This window comes from Myodes glareolus, chromosome 17 (assembly GCF_982192425.1).
Source record: "Myodes glareolus chromosome 17, mMyoGla1.1, whole genome shotgun sequence".
Classification (NCBI taxonomy): domain Eukaryota; kingdom Metazoa; phylum Chordata; class Mammalia; order Rodentia; family Cricetidae; genus Myodes; species Myodes glareolus.
Genome location: NC_142042.1, coordinates 40,820,045 through 40,842,395, shown reverse-complemented (window position 1 = coordinate 40,842,395; position 22,351 = coordinate 40,820,045). Strand labels below are relative to the sequence as shown.

Sequence of the window (22,351 nt, the reverse complement as noted above, 5' to 3'; positions counted from 1 at the left end):
AGCTATCTTGTGAAAGGTTTTTTTAATTCCGTGGAGCTTTTATTTCCATGATACTGAAAGCAACCACTAATACAAAGCAGAATGAACTTCCCTTTCGAATTCACTATACACACGACACTCCATTCAACATACGGGAAAGGGCTGGGGCTGTAGTGCAGCTGAGGGATTGCTTGTCTCGCCTGCATGAAGCATCACCTATAACCCAGTATGGTGGCACATGCCTGCAATCCTAGCCCTCAGGGGATGGACGCAGGAGGATCAGATGAAAGATAAGTATTGGGAAGGAAGTGGAAAACACTTTTACATTCACTGGTGGGAAGTGTTTTTGGGAAAGTGTTGGGAAAGTTGGGAAGTGTTTTGTTTCTTTTGAGAAACAATACGGGTATAAATGTCTCAATCTGTCTCTATCTCCAGGGTCTCATCTAGACTGGGCTGGTTTCTAGGGAGGCAATGTTATAATAAAACCCATAAAAAAAACAAAAAGAAAAAATATATGCTAACAAAACATGATAATAAGTAGCTCTACAGAATTGTGGGTGTAGCTCAATGGTAAAGAGCTTGCCTAGCATATGCAAGGGCCTCTGCTCCAGCCCAGCACTGAACAATTGTGTATGTGTGTGTAAATATAGTGTAACAATGAGATCTGTTATCTTTTAAAATTTGTCCATGTCCAGATGCATACAAATTTAAAAAACTAAAATGTATAACTCTTAAGAACATGGAATTAAGTCCTGTCGATGACCACTGAGAAGTAAGGACAGAAAGTTAATTAAATTTGAAGCCCCAGACTTGGGAGTGTACCCAAGAGGCAAGCGAATGAACATGGTTTGACTCAACCCTCAGCATGCTCCCAAAATGAAGCACAGATGCAGCATAAATTGGGGTTCCTCGACACACCTTTCGTGTTCATTTATCTGACACATCGGTGCCTTTAGCTCAGGGTTTTGTGCTGTTACAGATCGGCGTATTTTAAAATCGCTTTGCTTCAAAATTCTATGAAATACATGAAATCTGTAAGATGGAAAGACTTTTAGAAAGAATGTTTTTCTAGTGCTTAGGAAGTTTTCCCTCTATGGGCCTGGGGAGATGGCGCAGTGGTTAAGAGCGTTTGCTCTTCTTGCAGAAGATCCAGGGCCAATTCCTAGCATCCACACGGTGGCGCACAACCATCCCTCACTCCAGTTCCAGGGAATTCAGGACTTTGTTCTGGCCTGCAGGGCACTTCGTTCATGTGGTGCACGGCCATGCATACACACCAACCACGCAAACATAAAACTTTAAAATTAAATAAATAAAAAGGAAATAGTTCTCCCTGAAAGTTTCCTAGTGTTTCTAACACAACGCACTCGCCGACGTTATCTCTTGAACCTTCGCACCGAAGCCCCACGTGATTCTTGCTATTCTCAGCCTTGTCCGTGAGCTATAATTAGAACTCGGCTGACATTACTTTTCACTTGTGGTTACAGCCCGACAGAGGAGTTTAGTCATTTGGATCCACCTCGTGTTTCTAGCTGGAAATCAGGAGCTCTGGGTATGTTGGCTGCAGCCTCCCCCAAGGGTAAGTGCTTTCCGGAAACCAGTTCCTCCATTTCTTCTGCATTAAGTGAACTGCCAAAGACAACTTTACTGTGTGTGGAAGTGCACCAATATAGAACTGAGCTTGAGTTTAACTTAAAGCCCTTTGGGGGGTTGCCGCCGCTCACATATTTGTCATTCTCTAGGATGTAAGAGACAGGCTTCCCCGGAAGCAAGAATTGAAGATTGTATTCTTGGACTTTTTTAAACTTTGGAGAGCAGACTCCCATTGTGGTGTCTGCATGCTTCCCTCGCTGCAAAGCGCTTTTCTTCCATAAAGCAGCAAAATGCAGAAATGCGTTGTTATGAGCTTGTTGTGTTCTGGTGCAGATCTGTCATTTTAGGCAAATGAATATTAGAGATGACCAATCTTTAATGTCAAACAATGGAATAAGTTAACAAATGTGAGTTTATATAGAATAAAGCAATACACATACAGGGATATCTTACATTCTTTAAATATTTTTGTTTTATGTTGTTGAAAGTATTTGGTATTCACTTTAATTTTATTAATATCTGAGACATAAATTATAGGTGACATGCCCAGGGAATTAGGTCACTAGTACATGTTCTCTAAGGCTCCTTCCCTCCCACTGTCTCTCCCTCTCTCCTTTTACCCATCCTGACTTCTTTTCTTTCCTTGCTTTATCCATTCTCCCTTCCTTCCTTTCTTTCTTCTTCTTATTTTGGCAGGATGTTGTTATGTATCCCAAGCTGGTCTCAATCTTGCCATCCTCCTGCCTCAGCCCACCATCAGACATGTACCATTATGGCTAACAGCAAGGTTTATTGACTAGAAAGATTTCCCACTCAGTTCTTGTGTGTGAGCTTCATGCCTTCCTTAGAGATAGTACCCCATCTTAGTGATTTTCTGCATATTTCTAATGGCATAGCAACCCTATTTTTTTCTTCTAATGGCCCTTTTCCATTTCTTTTTCTGTCTGGCCCCATGCTCCTTGGGTAATTTTAATTTAAAATCTATAATTTAGACAAGGTTAGCCAAATATCCTGGACCTGCTAAATGAAGACATCCATGCAAAAGTAAATTTCCAAGAGGCATTTGTTCTTTATTGCTATCATCACCACCACCACCACCACCATCACCACCACCACTACCACCATCATCACCACCATCACCACCACCACCACCACCACCACCATCACCATTACCACCACCACCACCACCATCATCACCACCACCACCACCATTACCACCATCACCACCATCATCACCACCATCATCACCACCACGATCACCACCACCACCACCACCATTACCACCACCACAACCACCACCACCACCATCACCATCATCATCGTCATTCTGCTACTTTGAAGAGTCATTCTTGGAGGCACTTGTTCACATTCCACAGGGATGGCCTATCCTGCTGTTATTGAGTGGGAATGTATGTATATATATGTTGCATATCATCTATGCTCTTCGGAGTAGTTATAACAATAGTTACAATAACCAATAGTTACAGTACCACCAACGCACAGTACTAGGGGAAAGTTCCTCTCTCAGACTTTTACCGATACTTGGTAGAGTCAGTTTGTTACGATCAACCATTGTGACAGGATATGTGTAGATAGTTTATTATGGTTTAATCTACAGAATTCTAAAGTTAGCTACAATTAATGATTTTTTTGTCATTTGGATTTCCTGTTTTTTTTCAATCTTATTATTCCTATTTAACTGCCTTTTTTTTTTCTTACTTCTACTTGGGACGTGTTAAGTGTAAGCAGTGAGTTTCACTACAACACATTGATGCATGCATGTAGTGACTCTGGTCACAGTTGCACTTCCTATTGCCTCTCTTGCTTCTGAACTTTCTGTCTTCTCCATGAGCCACTTTCTGCTTCGTAATAGTTTTGCTACTCTTTCTCTTGAATTATTAAAAGAGTTATTTATTATTAAAAGAGTTATTTATTTATTTTGAAACGAATGTGTGCATTTCTGTGAGATTGTATATCGTGTATTTCTCTCTCTCTCTCTCTCTCTCTTTCTCTCTCTCTCTGTGTGTGTGTGTGTGTGTGTGAGAGAGAGAGAGAGAGAGAGAGAGAGAACCTTTGGAGGCCAGAGATGGCATCAGGTCTCCAGGAATTGGTGTTCCAGGCAATGGGGAACTTCATGATGTGGTGCTGAGAACCAAACTTCTGTCCTTGGGAAGAGGAGCAAATGCTCTTAATCGTTGACCTGTCTCTCTAGTCATCTTTAAAAAACAAAACAAAACAGGTTTAATTAATCCCCTGTGAAAGCCCTATGTGGTAGACACAGCTGGAGCTTGGATCCTCTGAAGGTTATCAGATTTGGGGGTAAGCGTCTTTACCTGCTGAGCCATCTTCAGGGCCCTAGACTTATGTATCCGTTGTTTAATCGCTTTCCCATAGTCGGATGCAAGTCTCATGGCGAGTTTTCATTTTTATGAATGGCAAGGAAGCAAAGGAGGTAGATTGGGCAGCAGTTCCTGCTCCTACCACATGTGCTCTTCTCCCTGGTCCACCCACCCAGGGTTTCTCCGTAGCTTTGGAGCCCGTTGTGGCACTCGCTGTGTAGACCAGGCTGGCCTGGAACTCACAGAGATACGCCTGTCTCTGCTTCCCGAGTGCCGGGATTAAAGGCGTGCACCACCACTGCCCGGCTACGTATGCTCTGTTAAGGTTTAGTCTCCTCATGTGAATATTAAAGGCAACAAAAAACGCTTACATCATATTTTACAAGGGTTCAAAGTAAGATATGGCATCCAAACACATGTAGATTACGTGGGCGTGCTGGTGCGCACCTGTAGCTCCACCTATGCAGGAAACTGAAGTGGGAGGGGCTGCCTCAGCCCAGAAGCTTAAGGCCAAGCTGGGCAACACAGTGGACCCTGTTTCTGAATAAATAAATAGTGAATGGAGGAAGAAAGGAAGGAAGGGTGGGTGAAGAATAAATATAGTTTGGGGAAATACAGGTGCTCAACGAACATTACCTCTGTGATTGCTCCTGTATTTAGTATTCTGAAACAGGATGCTTCTTCCTCTCTCACACACATAGGTCTTTTCTGAGCCGCCTATGATCCAGATTTTCAACACCTAATGAAGTAGACGACTTGACGACGATGTGGAAAAATCATGACAGAAAATGTGGTTTGTACCGGGGCCGTCAATGCTGTAAAGGAAGTGTGGGAAGAAAGGATAAAGAAACACAATGAAGATGTGAAACGAGAGAAGGACTTTCAGCACAAGTATGCTAAGACATTTTATCTCAGATTAGTGGAAATTTATAATCTCGTTGTTATAGAAAGATCATTTAGTAAGAGCCCCACTGAATTCGATAGAAAACACAAAATAATCCTCTTTAAGATGCTTTATTTTTATTCTGCGTATATGAGCGTTTGACTGCAGGTAGGTCTGGTTACCACATGTGTGCGGTACCCATGGAGACCAGAAGAGGGCACTGAGTCCCCTGGAACTAAAGTTATTGACAGTTGCAGAGTTGCCATGTGGGTGCTGGGAACTGAACCTGGAGCCTCTGTAAGAGCGTCAAGTGCTCTTAATAACTGAACCATCTCTCCCACCCTCAAAATCGTCTTTCATTTTTCTTTATTATTATTTTACGTGCATGAGTGTTTTGCCTGCCTGTATGTTTGTGTACCTCTTCCATGCAGTGCCTTCAGAGGCCAGAAGGGGGTGCCACACCCCCTGGGACTGGAGTTACAGGTGGTTTCAGGCTGTCACGTGAGTGCTGAGGAACCGAACTCTGGTTCTCTGGAAAAGCAGCCCGTGCTGTTAACCACTGAGCCATTGCTCCAGCTTTGGAGCCTGTCCCGGAACTAGCTCTTGTAGACCAAGCTGGCCTTGAACTCACAGAGATCCCGCCTGCCTCTGCCTCCCAAGTGCTGGAATTAAAGGCATGTGCCACCACTGCCCGGCTGGAAGTATTCTTAATTAAGGAAATAATTGGTTCAGATGGGATTATGTGTTGAGAGTAACAAGAGGATGTAAGTGTGTGAAAACAGAAACCCACTGAACACCCATTGAAGTCTGGCTTCTGGGACAGTCTGATTTTCGGGATTGTGTCCACTAGACACCTCAAGCTGCACCTGACAGCAGAAGACGGACATAGTCCCCAGCCTATGTGACTGGCTGGGAGCCGGAGCCAGGGTCCCTCTGGATCACACGATTTCTTTATAGAGAGAGGGCTGTATTTTAATATGGGGCTCTCATTTCTTCTGAAATCTTGACATTTGACCGACTTTCCTGATTAGTGTTAGACTGGTTTTCAGTCTAACCTTGTAAGAATACCTCCTTTCCGTGTGAATACCACATGGCTCCCTCCAGTTCTCATTCATAAAGCAAATAGCTAATAGCTAATGTCAGGTTTTTTAAAAAAATAGCAGAAAGTTCAACTCTAGTGGCTCAACTGTGGGGGTGCCGATTACAAAAGTGGCCAAAGCACCAACTCCACAGTGTAAGACTCAGCTTCTGCTACCTCCCTCTGCCAACTCCTGTGTGTGGTTTAGCCCTCCAGTTAGCTCCCTTTGGGCGTGTGTGTGTGTGTGTGTGTGTGTGTGTGTGAGAGAGAGAGAGAGAGAGAGAGAGACAGACAGACAGACAGACAGACAGACAGAGAGACAGAGAGAGAGAGAGAGAGAGAGAGAGAGAGAGAGAGAGAGAGAGGGAGATATGCTGGCCTTGGACTCACAGAGGTCCACCTGCTTCTGTCTCTCAAGTGTTCAGATTATCTCTCCAGGAAATAAAGACCATGAAAACCTCAAAAACCACTTTCTATTAATCTTAAAAGCAATTCCATTGCAAAATCATGCCATAACATGATAAAACTTGGTTTTGCCAGGTGTGGTGGTGCACGCCTGTAATTCGGACCCTTGGGAAGCAGAAGCAGGAGGACCATGAGTTTGAGGTCAGCAGACACAGTGAGACAGAGCTGTGGAGAGCAGGCAGTCAGACTGTGAAGTTGGGGCTAGGCTGTTCTGTTGGTTCATCAGGAAGTTACAACATGGCTCAGAAACTCTCCTAAGAATATAGCCCTGGAAATAAAAAAATATACAATCTGTGGAAGGTCAAATGGCAGTTAATCTTAAAGGTGTGTGTGTGTGTATGTGTAGGTGTCCATGTTGGCATGTGCAAGTGTACACGTGTGCATACAAGTGGAGGTCCGAGGTGAATGTCCTCTGCCCTTCTCCGCCACTCTCCACCCTATATGTTTGTGTGTGCATGCGCATTGTGTGTGCATGTGAGTGTGAGCATGGGAACAGGTGCCTTCCTCAGTTACTGCCCACTTTATTATTATGATTATTATTATCTTTTGTAATTTTTTAAAGTATTTTATTTATTTGTTATATATACAGTATTCTGCCTGCATGTCTGCGGGCAGGTCAGAAGAGAGCACCAGATCTCATTACGGATAGTTGTGAGCCACCATGCGGTTGCTGGGAATTGAACTCAGGACCTCTAGAAAAGCAGCCAGTGTTTTTAACCTTAACCGCTGAGTCATCTCTCCAGCCCTATTATCATTATTTTTATCACAAGATCTCTCACTGAACTTGTAACTCAGCTCGGCTGGCTGCCCCGTGAGCCCGGGCATCCTCCTATCTCCCATCTCTCCTCCTCTGGAGTTCCAGATATGTCATGGGTTCACCCTGGTGCTGGGGATCTGGACTCAGGTCCATTTTACGAACTCCGCTGTCCCCGTAGCTCCAGTGTCAAAAGCTTTCCAATAGGCAGAACGCTGATCAAGGGTTAGGCAGCACTCATTCTGTGAAGCCAGGTAAAAACAGATTGCTTTTAAATACAGAAAGGGACTGGGGAAAAAGGAAAAAAAATCATAGAACATAAGGCAGCTTGGCTATTCCAAAGCTATTTTTCCTATAAAACCAAGACGTGAAGACAAAACTATAAAAATGAACAGCTGGGTCATATCAGACTACCTCATGCTACCTTGAGGATTATGTATTAGGGTTATGGCAGAGGGAAATTCATTACTAAACCAGTGGGAACTGCTTTGGTGGGGAAAGAGGCTGTCACCTGTCATGACTTTTCAGAAGGCCAGAGAACTCTTTTATTTCTGTGACATGGGGCTTGTCTTAGTCACTGTTCTATGGCTGTGAAGAGACATCATGACCAAGGCAACTCTTCTAAGAGAAAGCGTTTAATTAGGGCTTGCTTATAGTTTCAGAGGTTTTGTCCCTTATCATCTTAGTGAGGAACACGACATTGTGCAGGCATACATGGTGCTGGAGAAGGAGCGGAGAGTTCTACACCTGAGTCTGCACGCAGCAGGAAGAGAATGGCACATTGGGCATGGCTTAAGCATCTGAAAGCCCAAAGCCCATGACCAGTGACCACTTATTCTTCTCAGGTAGTACCGCTCCCTGATGACTAAGCCTTCCAATATATGCGCTTAGGGGGCCCATTCTTATTCAGACTACCACAGAGCTTTATTTCAATTTTCGGTCTGATTTATTGAGGATCAGTGTCAAGAGTTTGGTCCTAAACAATGGCCTTTTATTATTATTGACCAGTTCACAAAGAGGCACATATACAAATGTTCTTAGCAATATGATACAGAAGAGGAAAAACATACAGTCGGTGATGGATGGACAAACACATGTGAAAGATCCATACAGTACTGCCACCCTCCCATCAAAGGAAGTGCATTGCTGGTTACCAGTAACAACGTGGATGAGCTGGAATTGTGTTAAGCGGGCCGGCAGACTTATATATTGCCCTTTTGAGATGAAATACAGAACAGGCAAATGGATAGGTACAAAAAAATAGTGGTGGCTGAAGAGATGGTTCGGTGACTTGGCAGCTCTTCCAGAGGTCCTGAGTTCAAGTCCCAGCAACCACATGGTGACTAGCAACCATCTATAATGAGATCTGGTGCCCTCTTTTGGCATGCATGCATGCATACATGCAGGTAGAACGCTGTATATATAACAAATAAACCTTAAAAAAAATATAGTGGTGACCAGGAAGGAATGGAGGGATGAGGAATGTCTGTTAACAAGGACTGAGGAGGATTGTTGAGTGATAACATATTTTGGAATTAGATAGTGAAGACAGTTGCATGATGTTGTGAATTTACAGATAAAATCGTCGACTTGTACATTTTAAAAGGTTGAATCTTATAGCATGGGAGTCATATCTCACTAACGCTATTAGAAGTAGAATATGTGAAGAATTGTGATACATTTTAAAACCTTAGGACTGAACTTAGTACGTGCAAGGGGCACTGTGCTATCCCTAGCCTCAAAACAAATAAACGAACCTTGAACCAATAGTGTTAGTAAATGCAGGACACTGCTCACGGCTCAAAGGCCTCTGTACAATGAGAAGAAGGCTAACATGAAGAAAAGCAGGTTTGTTAAAGGGCCAGCCCCTGAAGAAAACGGGAGGCTATCATTTACTCAAAAAAGGACCATCTTAAGCAGCTCAGGTACCCCAAAGAGATGCTAGAGGATGGGGTGGTTGGAACGAGAAAGACCCGCACCAGTGCGTATGTTTGAACGAGTGGTCTCCAGTTAATAGAACTGTTTGGGGAAACGAGGGGCCATCACCATGCCTGTCTGCTTTCTGCCATGGTGACCACTGAGTCAACGGTATTAGAGATCAGGTGAACGGTTGCTGCATGGATGAGCATGGGTTCAGTGGTTATTTTTTAATTTTCTATTTTTGCAAAATCACATTTAATTTCACCGTTTCCCCGCTTGTCTCTCCTCCCTTCAACCTCCCCGTTCACCCTCTGCCCTGTCTCAGATCCACGCATGGCCTCTGTTCCTCTCACTGCCACGTCGGTTGTTCGGGTGGACTTGGTGATACTGCTTTTGTCATTGCCTATGAATTAAACTGTGTCCCGGTGTCTTAGGCTGGTGCGCATCTGGGAAGACCGGGTCAGCTTAACCAAGCTGAAAGAAAAGGTCACCAGGGAAGACGGAAGAGTCATTTTGAAGATAGAGAAAGAAGAGTGGAAGGTAGGCACTCTAGAAGCAGCCCTTGACTGGCCGGCCTCTGGATTGTGTGACGGCCCGGAGGATCTGAGACTGCATTTAAGACCAGGATAGTTTGAGAGTCTGTTAATAGAACAAGTGGATTTGGGCAACGTGAACAATGGGAAAGAAATGTAAGTGCATGAACTGTTTTTTATCGGAGAGTCTCTTTGCCCCATCCCGCCTGAACTCGAATCCCTTGTGAGACTTACTCTCTAAATCCTTCCAATAAGCAGACAGCCCATTGTGCTCAACAAGGGTGATGGGCAGGCTAACTCATATTATATAGCTAAACTATCAATTTAGATCCCAGAATGGAAGGGGATCTTTCTTGTTCGGTGTCCCCCTGCTTGATATTTCTCTCTCCCTCACATATATATGAACACACATGCACATGTGTGCTTAATTACATCAGATAGACTAACTCTTACAAGGGCTTCAAAACCTTGCCTGAGTGTTTGTTTTTCATACACGGAGTTATCATTAGCTATGGGGTCAGTTTCCTAGTTAACTTTCTGGTTTTATTTTTGGCTTATTTTAGGCTTGAAAGGAAAAGGCATAGAGTTCAGAGTTTAAAGAAAAAAAATACTTTGAAAAACCTCATAAAACAGGATGGAAGTGGTGGCGCACACTTTCAATCCCAGCATTTGGGAGGCAGAGGTAGAGGCAGGTGGATCTCTATGAGTTTAATGCCAGCTTGGACTACATTGTGAGTTCTAGGACACCCAGGGGTCTGTAGAGAGACCCTGTCTCAAGACAAACAAACTCCTAAAATACTTAATAATAGAAGTGGAAGAGAAATTCAAATTACTGAAATGATTTTTTTTCAGAATATTCTCATTTTCAATTATACACATGCTCTTGGATAGCCTAATAAATACTACAGAATCATTCATTAGAATAGACATGATTTGTGTGTGCTACTGGCCAGAATATTTTAGTTTTTGTTTATTCTACTGTGATTGAGATTTGAAGATAAATAATGAAGTAAATAATAACTTGTAAAAAAACTGACAATAAATTTTTAACAATTAAAAAAGTTAATAAAAGTCAAGGTTTGAGTAGAAGTAGCCCAAAGTGCCTGGAAATGTCACCAGTTCAGTGAAAGCTATCGTCAAACGCATCTTTACATCCCGTAATATCACAGCAGTGTGATACAATGCGAGAATAAACCAGGCAATCTTTTCGTAGCAGCGCAGCCCAGTGCTAGGCTAATCCAGACAAGGTAATGATTGTCCACACGTTTTCCGCTTTAGACTCTCCCTTCTTCGTTACTGAAATTGAATCACCTACAAGAATGGCAACTTCATAGGACGGGTTTGTTGAAAATTCCTGAATTCATTGGAAGATTCCAGAATCTCATTGTACTAGATTTATCTCGAAACACAATTTCAGAAATCCCCCGAGGGATTGGTAAGGATGATCACTTTTATTCTGTTATTTTATCTATCTGCCAAATGTGCTTTTTCTTTCTTTCAGACCCCCTTACCCTGCCGCTTAAAATGTGTGGCATAAAGATCTCTCTGAAACTTGAGAAAACTGTACACATTTCCTCTAACTTCATGCTTCAGGGGATTCAAACTTATACTGGGGTGATAGACAAAATTTCAATTGAGAAAAGCTTTTGGAAATATGCTGTATATATTTAAAACAATATTGCTGGTTTAACTATTTATCTTAGAACACACTAAAGGAAATAAAGGGTGGGAAAGATTCATTAGACAGTGGGAAAATGTTCCCAAATGAAAAATTGCCCAGGATGTTGTGTTCTGTTTCGGGGTTTGTGCTGGAGATTAAGCCCAATGATGGGGCCTCCCCTACAGTGGGGGCTCCCTTCTGGGCCCAGATTAGGTACAAACTACACCCAAACACCTGTTTTCACAGAGATCCTTTATGAAGTAGGGGAAGAAAAGTTAAAGTGGCTGCTTCCTGACTCAGGCAGAAAACAGCAGGATTACACCTTGCAGGTGTAATTCTTAAGAGAAAAAGGGGAGGTCTGTGTTAAGAATGGGCTAGGCTGTGGTGGTAAAGGAGACAGAGAACAAACAGAAGGGGCAGGGGATGAGGGAAAGGGGACAGGGGTATCTGTCCTGGAGGAACAAAGGAATGCCTCTGGACAGACCGACAGATGTGGTCCATAGGCAAATGGCAGTTTATAAAGGTACAATGAGAAACCCTGTGTTAGGGCGAAGTACTTAATTTTAACTGGGAAGGTTAGTAAGTGAATCAAAGGGGAGTTTTGATTGCTGGCCCTTGGTAGAAGGCCTCAGGAGGAGGAAGTGGCTGAATAGGGAACAGACCTTTGTGGCTAGCTTTAGGAATGAAAACTAACAGTTTTTAGCAAGGCAGAGGGAATTGGGAAGAAGGGCAAGGCCTGTCAGAGTCATAGAGTGGGCTTCATGCAGGGTCTGGTATAACATGGAGGGCCTGCTTGTTGGGGTTTCTGTACTCCCGTCAGGTTCCACAGCCATTTAGCCCCAAAGAAAATCACACAGATGTCTACATAAGTTATAAACTGATTGGCCCATTAGCTCAGGCTTCTTATTAACGCTTGTAACTTATATTAGCTCATTATTCTTATCTATGTTAGACACATGGCTCAGTACCTTTTTCAGCTAGGCAAGTCACATCCTGCTTCTTCAGTGTCTGGACAGGACTGGGGAGGAATGAGCTTCCTCCTTCCCAGAATTCTCCTGTTCTCCTTGACCCACCTCTACTTCCTGTCTGCTTGTTTCACCTATATTTCCTGCCTTGCTACTGGCCAATCAGCGTTTATTTAAAACATAATTGATAGAATTGTCCCACACCAGTCTGGTACATGCTAGGCAGGTTCTGTACCATCCACTGTCACCTTGACCCAGTTTATATAAAGCAGTATAGATAAAGCAGAATGGAAATCCCAGCGCCTCTCCTATGGCATGAGAAATTTGCCCCTGGTTTGAAGGTGAGAATAACTGACTTTGCCAATAAGTAAGTGAAGTCTGTAAGCAGCACTGAGTGACAGGAAGCGCTAAGTCCGCCTGCTTCCTATTGTGTATTGTTGTTATTTAGTGTTGTTGCTGTTGTCTTGTGCAGGACTGCTCACCAGGCTGCAGGAACTGATTCTTAGCTACAACAAAATCAAGACTGTCCCCAAAGAGCTGAGCAACTGTGCCAGCTTGGAGAAGCTAGAACTGGCTGTGAACAGAGATCTAAGCGACCTCCCTCCAGAGGTCAGAAGGTCCCAATGTCTGTTTTGTTTGCATCTGCTAATAGTCTGCTTTTCGGGCATGTGGCTGTCGGGAAAACACAAAATAAAACCAAACTCATGAAGCACTATTATGAATTTTATTTTAGGAAGGACATTCTTAGTGAAAAGCATTTTCTACCAGAAGGCAAGTTTTTTTCTTAGAACAAACTCTATTTGGCATAAAAGGTTCCTCTATTGTTGTTACTGTTCTGTATTATTCTCTCTTTGGAGAGAAGACAGAACTTTATTTAATTTAAACTCCCATAATAAGGAGAAGCGTAGGTTCCTATAGTGGTTCCTCACACACGCTTGATTATTTTGTCTGCCAGGGATTGAACCCAGGGTCTCATGCATGCTGAGCAGACATGCTACTGAGCTATAGCCTTGGACCTTGAGGCTTTTTGTCTGTCTATCTGTCTACCTGTCTGTCTGTTGTGAGGCAGAGTCTCACAGTGCAGCTCACTCTGAAGATTTCTCTGTCAGACACTAAATTGTATCTACCTCACTAGTATATGCACCTGTTAACATAAACACCTTTTTCTACTCCACATTGAATCATGGAGAAGTCTGATAACAGTTTTCAGAAATGCATTTTTATTTATGACTTGAACTAAAAAGCTAGAGAAACTGCATCACCTGTTAGATGGAATCCTGCAGCTTCCTGTGTGTGTGCACATATGTACCTGTGTGTGTGCGTGCGCGTGCGCGCATGCTCGTGTGTATGTGTATGTGTGTATGCATTGGCCAGATGTTCTCAGGTGTCTTCCCCAACCACAAGCCCCTTGGACCCTTCTGTTTCTGCTTCCCAGCACTGGGGTTTCAGATTGCTACATATACATCTTTCCACTTAAGTGCTGAGGATTCAAACTCAGGTCGGAACGCTTACACAGCGAGCAGTTTCCCCACTAAGCCATCTCCTCAGAGCCCTCATCCTGCTTTTCTGCATGAACTACAAAACTCTGTATTTGTGTACTTCATGGTGCAGATGGTAAAGATACAATCAAAATACAGAACCCTGACAGCCAAGTGGATAGGCTGTTTTTGTTTGCTCTGTAGATGCTAATTAAATTCTTCTATCTTCAAACTTCCAGTGAGGATAAAGAGGAAGGAATTTTGAGACTTTAGGTCTATAAGAACTTGAGTCCATTGAGTTACATGAGCTCTGAGCGATTTTCATAAAACAGAAACAATGGCACTGCCTTTGTGTGGTTGCTATCATAATCATTCACGTATTTAAGTACAACTGTGGGCCAATCAAATAAAAGTGTGGAATGGAAGTAACAATAGATATTTTAGGTGGAAAAAAAAACAGTGCTCTAAGCATTCCCACGAATACATTTTAAAACTGATGAGAGAATCCAAGCATGGCGGTGCACACCTTTGCACCCAGTGTTCTGAAGGCAGAGGCAGGTGGATTTTTGTGAGCTTGAGGCTATGCATTCCTGCTAGCTAGGACTTACATTGATACTGTCCAACAAACTGGAAGATACATACAAAACCAAAATCTCAGTAAGAGTCTGATAGAAAGAAAAAAAAAAGCCAGTCCAATATAATCCTCAAATGTAATAATCATAAAACAATACATTTCATGGAAAAATATAATGACTTAAAAATGCAAATACTTCCATATAGCAACAAAATATAAAGAAACATGCACAGTCATGACAGATATCAAATTCAGGACAGGCACTAGCTCTGAGAAGTTGGGGGACGGAAGACACCGCCACAATAACACGATCTTTTTCTGAAGCTGAGCCCAGCGCTGTGTGGTATAAAATCTCCAGGCACTCATCGCACCCCAGCCCAGAATTGTTACCGAGTGAGTTCGAGGTTTGAGATCGCGAGTGTGAGTGAGCCAGTAAGGTCACTGTTATCTTGAAGAGTAAGTTTTCCCATATAATTCTCAGCCACTGGCTGGAAGTGAACATGAGAAATGCTGACGGGGATGGCAATGCTTTTGCCACACAGGTCCGATGAACCCTGGAACTTAGTCATCTTGGAAGATAAATTGTCTTTGAAGAAAAAAATTTCCATTTTATTTTATTGGGAGCCCAGGCTGCTGTTTGTTTTTTGAGACAGGTCTATTGTGTAGCGTGACAGTGTTGGAATGCATTGTGTAGACCATGATGGCCTTGAACTCAGAGCCATCTTCTGCCTTTGGCTCTGTGCCACCATGCCCAGCTTCCGTTATCCTTCTGCTTTGATTATTGTGGACTCCTGGGTCTAAACAAAGCTCAAGTGTTACCCACTCTCTTCTTCAGCTCAGCAAACTGCTGAAACTCACCCACCTTGATCTGAGTATGAACCACTTCACTACGATCCCTCTGGCTGTGTTGAACATGCCTGCCCTCGAGTGGCTGGATATGGGAAGCAACAGCCTTCAACAACTCCCTGACAGTCTAGAAAGGTAACTTTATGCTTTATGGGTTCCTTTATGCTACCAATAATTCCAAGGCACCTATGAAAAATAAGAAACAACAAACGGAACAATTAAGAGCCCATGGTGATTACAAAAGACCCAATTGGGTCAAAACTTAGACTTCCAGTGGGTTAGTTTCATTTCTCCAAAATATGCAAAGGATTTGGGGAGGGGAGAACTAACTGCTTTCAAGCCATTACCAAGGACATGCCACAGTAACCACACTACTTGGCGCATGCCAGGCACTTCTGTGTACACTATTAGAGGACAAGGGAGTCGATACAGAGCTGTTTGTCACCTATCCCAGGTCTCAGTGAATGGCATTAATTGGCTTTGAACGTAGGAATCGTGACCTGAGTCTCTACCACCTTGCCCAAAATGGGCATATTATCAGTTCCTGATTTTTAAGATTCATCTTACGTGACATTTACAGTCGTACATTTAGAGAACTGTGAAAAACGTGCGGTGTAAATGTTCTCATTTCTGCCGTGGCACGATAGCTAGTCAATTCCCTGACGGAGCTCCCGGGACAATGAGGTGACTGGAAAGAATGAAGTCTGTTAGGCCAGTAAATGCATTTTATTAAATGCCAAATAATTAAACTAAGTAAATGATTAAATTAATTAAAAAATTGAATCGTCAACGTTATGATCTGATGAGGCGAGCTTTTTATATTCGAGATAACTGCAAAATTCTAATTTTCCAGAATGCAAAGTTTACACACATTGTGGCTCCAGAGGAATGAAATAGCTTGCCTGCCGGAAACAATCAGAAATATGAAAAACTTGGGGACTCTTGTTCTCAGCAACAATAAGCTGCAAGATATTCCGGGCTGCATGGAAGAGATGGCAAATCTGAGGTGAGAGAATACAGCTGCAGCATGGCACACTTACCCTTGGAGGCAGGACGGGGGAACCAGATCCTGACCGACACATCTGGGTTGTGATTGATGTGTATGTGTATGTATATGTAAATTTTCCTTTTGCGTGTGGGTGTTTTGCCTGCACACCACTTGTGTGCCTGGTGCCCATGGAGGCCAGAAGAGGGCACTGGATCTCTTGAAACTGGAGTTACGGAGGGTTGGGTTGTCATGTGGGTGCTGGGAATTGAACTTGGGTCCTCTGTAAGTAAGTACACTCCAGCTTGAGTGTGTATATTTTAAACATACATTCCAGTATTTCAATAGTTTCATAAGTGTGATTCATGTAACAGCAATCTAGCTTATTCGAGAAATAATTCTTGAAACTAAAATGGTTTATCAGTTTAAAGAAATGTCTTTTGTTGGTGACAATAAGAGAATTCTCTTTAAACTGCTAACAAATGCTCAGCGATACAAAACCCAAAGAACGGAACAGTGAACACTTTCCTTCTGGATAACAACGAGTAGGCACCAGTAATTGTATCAGCCTAGAGAAAGCAGACCTTTTTTTTTGCTACTTATTAGAAAGTCAAGAAAATTCTCTCCAAAATGTAATTTTCTGATGGAATGAGGCAATGGACACCCAAACTCAAAACCTCCACAACAGACGCCCTTCGTTCATTGACCTATCCAGCAACTTTAGTTTTGCACGCAATGATTATGGTATCCATCCATAAAAACAGGCACGGACTATATTCATAGCACTAATCATGTATTACTTGCTCTCATCACATTCAATACATGTTATGAACTAATAGTTGCCTTTGTGAGCTTTGGAGGGAAAAGATATCTTTTCTTCTTGGGTATATTAGATCCCAGCAAGAAAATCAGTTATTGAGAACAGTGGAAAATAGCAATTCGGCAGGCTGTCATTTGATCTTTCTCCTTGGAAATAAATGCACAGGCACTTCGATGGCACCTATACAAAACTTTTTTCTGGGGCTGGAGAGGTGGTGGCTCAGAGGTAAAGAGCCACTGGCTGCTCTTCCAGAGGTCTTGAGTTCAATTCCCAGCAACCACATGGTGGCTCACAACCATCTGTAATAAGATCTGGTGTCCTCTTCTGTACTGCAGGATACATGCAGGAAGAACCCTGTATACATAATAAATAAAAATCTAAAAAAAAATACTGTTTTCTGGTGAACTGCTAGGTTTGTCAACTTTCGAGACAACCCGCTGAGACTGGAAGTGACCCTCCCTCCCAGCGACATCACAGAAGGGGAGGAGGAACGGGAGCTGTTTGGACTTCAGTTCATGCATGCATATATACAAGAGTCACGGAGAACAGGTACAGATGTATAGACAACACGTTATAGTTAAACAGTTTAATTAAATAGTTTCGGAAGAGAATGTGGATACAATTAACTTCTACCTTCCTATTAAGTCTTTTGGGGATTTCTCATTCTATCTTGTCTTTCCCAACAAATTGGCCAACGCTGACAGAGGGGAACATGAATGTAGATTCCGGCCATCGTTCCGATAGGTACTAGGAGAGGAACTGGAAAGAGGGTCTTTCAAATGTAGTCAGGAAAACAACTTCTTCAGCTGCACTTGCTGCACACTCAAGTGGAGGAACATAGACTTCTAGTTCTGTCTCTGTAAACACGACTCTCCAGTGCCAGAGCTCAAACCCACAGCAAGTGTCCCGTCACTGAACTCCAGCGACACCCTCTGCCTAGATGTTAGTTATTTTGTGTATGAGTGTTTTGCCTGGATGCATGTTGGTGCAGCATGTGCATGAAGTACCTTCAGAATCCATAAGAGGGCATCAGATCCCTGGAACTAGTGTTAGACAGTTGCCATGTGGGTGCTGGGAATTTAACTGGGTCCTGTGGAAAAGCAACCAGTGCTGTTACCACTGAGCCATCTCTTCAGCCCCCCAATCTGCTTCTTAAAGAATCACTACCGTTGTCAACCAAGTCAGACTGAGTATGAACACACCTTCCTCATTATTCTGTTTTTCTAATATCTACAAGTAATAATTAAAAAATAATTTGACTTGGGGGTGAAAAATATGGACTTTATTCAACAGTTAGAATATGAAGTATAATATAAAGATTACAACCACTTCATCTCATAATTTAGAATTAAGCATTTCTATAATCAAGGAAAACATTTTAAAATTAAAACAAAATCAGAGGAATATGGCAAAGACCACCATCTTGTTAATAAAAACAGTGACATAATAGCATAGAAACTTTGGCCTTGTAATTATTAAAAGTAAAAAGAGTTGTAGATGAAAAGGGAGATTTTAACTCACTCCATGCACCAAACAGCTACTCTGAAAAGGAGTGCAACCAGAGAGAACAGTCACAGTCTTTCCCTTGGGAATCCTCCCCGATATCCACAGGCTGCTTGCTTAGCAAGGGTCACTTCAGGAGCCCCTGGTGCTGCTGTAGGTCACGGAAGCAATAGTGTGAACAGTGTGAGGAAGGGCTAGCAACATAGTTCAAAGCAGTGCATGACCCAGTTGTATAAAGTATCAGGCAAGCAGGAGACAGAATGGATAATTATGGAAACCAGTGTTCGGGACGGATGTCTCCATCCGGGACAGCTGGACGGGAGTGCTCTACTGTGGAATGGATGTGGTGCTGAATCTGGTTTGATATGCAGAATGAGGAGGGAGGACTGAGGATGAGTTGCAAAGTCAGCAGTGAGTCTGATGTGGGACATGTACAATGCACTGTGGACGTGCAGTTTAAGGGAGCGAGCTAAGCACAAACAGTCTGCAAGTCAAGAAATAGTGATTTAACATTTGCTAGCTCACATTCTTATATGAGGCAAGAAAAAAAAAATCACATTAGAAAAACTGTAATCTTGACTTAAGGTTAGCACCCGAAGAAACAACTCATTTCCCCATAATGTACTCAGAACCATTATCAAAACATAATTGAATTGAATGACTCATAGGAATATATAGAATTATGGGGCATGCTGTATGTCTTCTGAAACACAACCGAGATTATACCCATTGTAGAATTTTTTTATTTATGGACATAATTTTTTTTAAAAAAGACATTTATTTTATGTATATGAGTGCTCTATCTGCAATCCTAACTTTATGCCAGAAGAGGGCATCAGATCCCAACTTAGATGATAATGACCCACCATGTGGTTGCTGGGAATTGAACTTCGGATCTCTGGAAGAGCAGTCAGTGCTCTTAACCTTTGAGCCATCTCTCCATTTCTGGACATAAATTTTTAATGATACACAACAATTTTTGATACAAATGACATTTATGAAATAAGGATAATTGTTAAACAATGAATTATCTTCATCTATGTTCTCTTGACTGGGGAATCTGAGTTATTAATTTTAAAATATCAATGAACTTATTCTCTGGAATATATGGAAATGTTCCCTCATTGAGTTATGGATGTAATTTAAAGTTCCTAGTCAGAAGACTTTAAAATACAGAAAAATCTATTGGGTTATTTATGAATATAAAACATCATCATAAAGCTTAACTTTAGAAGAAACTAATAGCAAATTCAAGAGAAGTACAAATTTGAGACATACTCAAAAACCATTTGGCTTTGGAGATAAAGGATGAAATACTGCCATCTTGTAAAAGGAAACAAAACTCTGGCAATCCTTTGCAGTTAGCCCAGTGGTATCACACTGGAATTTTGACCTACAAAACAGTTAAGATATTAAAGTGTATTTCAACCTTCCCAAAAGAATCAATGTACATTAACAATATTTGACATAAAATTGTTATATTTTAAAAATATAAAAAATAGAAGGCAACAATTTAAATAAAAAATAACAAACACCTATTATATTAAAATAGACTCATGTAATATTATTATACCTAGCTAGCATTTACTATGTGCTTGGAACCATTCAAATTGGTTTCCCTGGGCTATCTCACGTGATATACACAACCTTGTGAGGTAGGTTCCATTACTGTTATCATCACCCCTATTTTAAGAGGAGAAAATTGAGGCACAGAGATTAAGTAACTTGCCAGCTGAGAGGTGGTACTGTTGGAATTTAAACCTAGGCAATCTGACGACACATGAGATTAAACTAAAACAGAAAGGCCAGGAGTGAAAATGTGTTTGGCTTCCTGCTTAGTCACAGGCCTACCAAATACAAACAGCTATCTCAGTGTAGTTCTAACAGCTAGCATTATTGACTCTGAATCTTTGTCTTTGCATATCTACCAACAACTCATATAATGTTTACAAATGAATGTAGAAACAAACCCAGGGTAAGATGTGGAAGAGGAACAGTCTTATGACATGTCTGGTTTAATATCTGCTTGTATATAAAAACTATTTATCAGTTATGTAAAGCCTAAACAAGAGGTTTTGGTTTCATTATCTAATTTGTATTTTAATCCAGTTACTTTCCCTGCTGGCATGGGTACATGTTTTTAATCCCAGCACTTAGGAGGAAGAGGCAGGGGATCTCTGTGTTCTAGGTTGGCCAAGGAGTACCAAATGATACCCTGTCTCAGAACAGCAAACAAAAACAATTTTCCCCAACAGGAGAGAAGCTGTTTTTTAAAAAATAGTTAATTTATACACAAGAGGTTGATAAAAAAGTTACATTTATACACAAGAGGCTGAAAAAAAGATACAGGATACTGATTAACTTTAGAAGTTACATGCAACTTCAAAATTTGATTTGTGATTTATGTTTACAAACAACAGTCTTTAGAAGTTTGAACTAGATGATTATCCAACAAAGACCTAAAGTAAGATATTTTCCCCTTGAAATCATCTCTTCAGGTTGGAGTCATGGTCAGACTCTGGGAGTACAGACACAGGAGGGGGTCTGGCACTTCAATAGTGATGCCATCCGCCAATTCTCACATTGCTAAATTTGTCTGCATCTGAGAAATGCAGTTATTCTTTCTATACCCATAATGAAAAATCCCCATACTCAGATTGATCTTGATCTTTGTTACAAACTGGCATCGCTTAATACAACTGAAACTCAAAAAATAAAACATATCAAATACACCTAAAAATGAATAGAGTTTATACTGTAATTTTTTTTTTCGAGATAGGGTTTCTCTGTAGCTTTGGAGTCTGTCCTGGAACTAGCTCTTGTAGACCAGGCTGGCCTCGAACTCACAAAGATCTGCCTGTCTCTGCCTCCCGAGTGCTGGAATAAAGGCGTGCACCACCACCACCCGGCTTATACTGTAATCATGTGTTCATGTATTGTATGTGTTTCAGATGACCAAGTTAAGTGACTCAGATGCCAGTCTCCCTCTATGCATTCTGATGGATAAAGTGAGTCAAAGAGCCCTGCTGAGAAGGAATACGTGGAGAACTTGGTGAAGTCTCTGTTTGGACTTTGGAAGTAAAGAAAAAAATACCCTGCTATTTATATTTTTGTGAATATAAAAATATAACTTAAAAAGGATTAAATTTTTTTGTTTGCAGAAGACAAGTGGTGTTTACATTTCTTTTCCATTAATGAACTGCTTCCTACAGTGACAGATGAGCTGGTATGGCAGTCAATAACACATTTTCCAGAGACACTGATGGGTCTGTATAGTACTTTAAAGCAGGGCTGAAGCCTTTCTGCTGTAAATACTGGAGTCGGCCTTGGTCAATCAGCAATTTGCAAAGATGTCCTATATTCTCCTTCTCTTCAGCGGTCAGAACTCTGCAGTGGATAAACACACAGGGAGTTAAGCTTTGTAAGCGTTCCTAAGAAGCTTAGCACTGCCATTCACTACGAAGCTGCTAACTAGCCAGCAGTTCAGGAAGCGCTGTCTCTTGCTTCCCAGTCCTGTCATTATTATAATTACAATGTGTTTTAGCCTGCTCCAAAATTAGGTTGTAAACTGTATTTTTTTAAAACTAAACTGCTGATAGCAGTCATCTGAAAAAAGAATCCTTCTTCTTATTCAGTTTTATTTTCTATACTTTATCTTGGCCAAAAGACCAAGAAGCAACTATTCAATTTCATTTTTTTGGGTTTCTCTTGCCCAAGGTCTATCACAGTCTGGAAATACTGAAATGAAAATTCCCAAAACGAACCATTGGTATTGCCATTCTGACCCGACTCCCTCCTACCTGGGGAATGAACTGGTCAAGAACATCCACACTGCCAGTTACTCACTAACTAGTCAATGGCACAGCCATCTTGGTTATTAGACTGACAGACTGCCATGCTAACACGCACGGTAGGTTCTATTTTCTCTAAGGTTCTAGGCAGGTGAGAGGTCCTGAAATGTACCAATAAGGCCCAA

The 22,351-nt window shown here is 41.8% G+C and overlaps 2 protein-coding genes across 3 annotated transcripts in view; one reads left to right on the top strand and one right to left on the bottom strand.

Moving 5' to 3' along the window:
* Positions 1–1,401: 1,401 nt before the first annotated feature.
* On the top strand, positions 1,402–21,543 carry Lrrc39 (leucine rich repeat containing 39). The gene is made up of 9 exons (XM_048456985.3): positions 1,402–1,558; positions 4,613–4,802; positions 9,446–9,551; positions 10,823–10,979; positions 12,642–12,778; positions 15,057–15,202; positions 15,921–16,073; positions 17,285–17,421; positions 21,327–21,543. Exons 2-9 carry the CDS (start codon positions 4,690–4,692, stop codon positions 21,341–21,343), a joined length of 966 nt encoding a protein of 321 aa, XP_048312942.3. The 5' UTR covers positions 1,402–1,558; positions 4,613–4,689; the 3' UTR covers positions 21,344–21,543.
* Positions 18,133–22,351, bottom strand: part of Trmt13 (tRNA methyltransferase 13) — a 19,452-nt gene continuing 15,233 nt past the window's right edge. For both annotated transcript variants that reach the window (XM_085677786.2, XM_048456983.3), the window contains one exon: positions 18,133–21,762. In XM_085677786.2, coding sequence (XP_085533912.1) covers positions 21,582–21,762 — 181 coding nt within the window. In that variant the 3' untranslated portion in view covers positions 18,133–21,581. The remainder of the gene's footprint in view (positions 21,763–22,351) is intronic.

Bases quoted from the DNA above. Each gene is read 5' to 3' on its own strand.
- Lrrc39 (XM_048456985.3), top strand. From the start codon at position 4,690: ATGACAGAAAATGTGGTTTGTACCGGGGCCGTCAATGCTGTAAAGGAA. The intron at 10,980-12,641 runs GTAAGGATGATC...TGTCTTGTGCAG, and splicing joins AGAAATCCCCCGAGGGATTG to GACTGCTCACCAGGCTGCAG. The intron at 12,779-15,056 runs GTCAGAAGGTCC...TCTCTTCTTCAG, and splicing joins TAAGCGACCTCCCTCCAGAG to CTCAGCAAACTGCTGAAACT.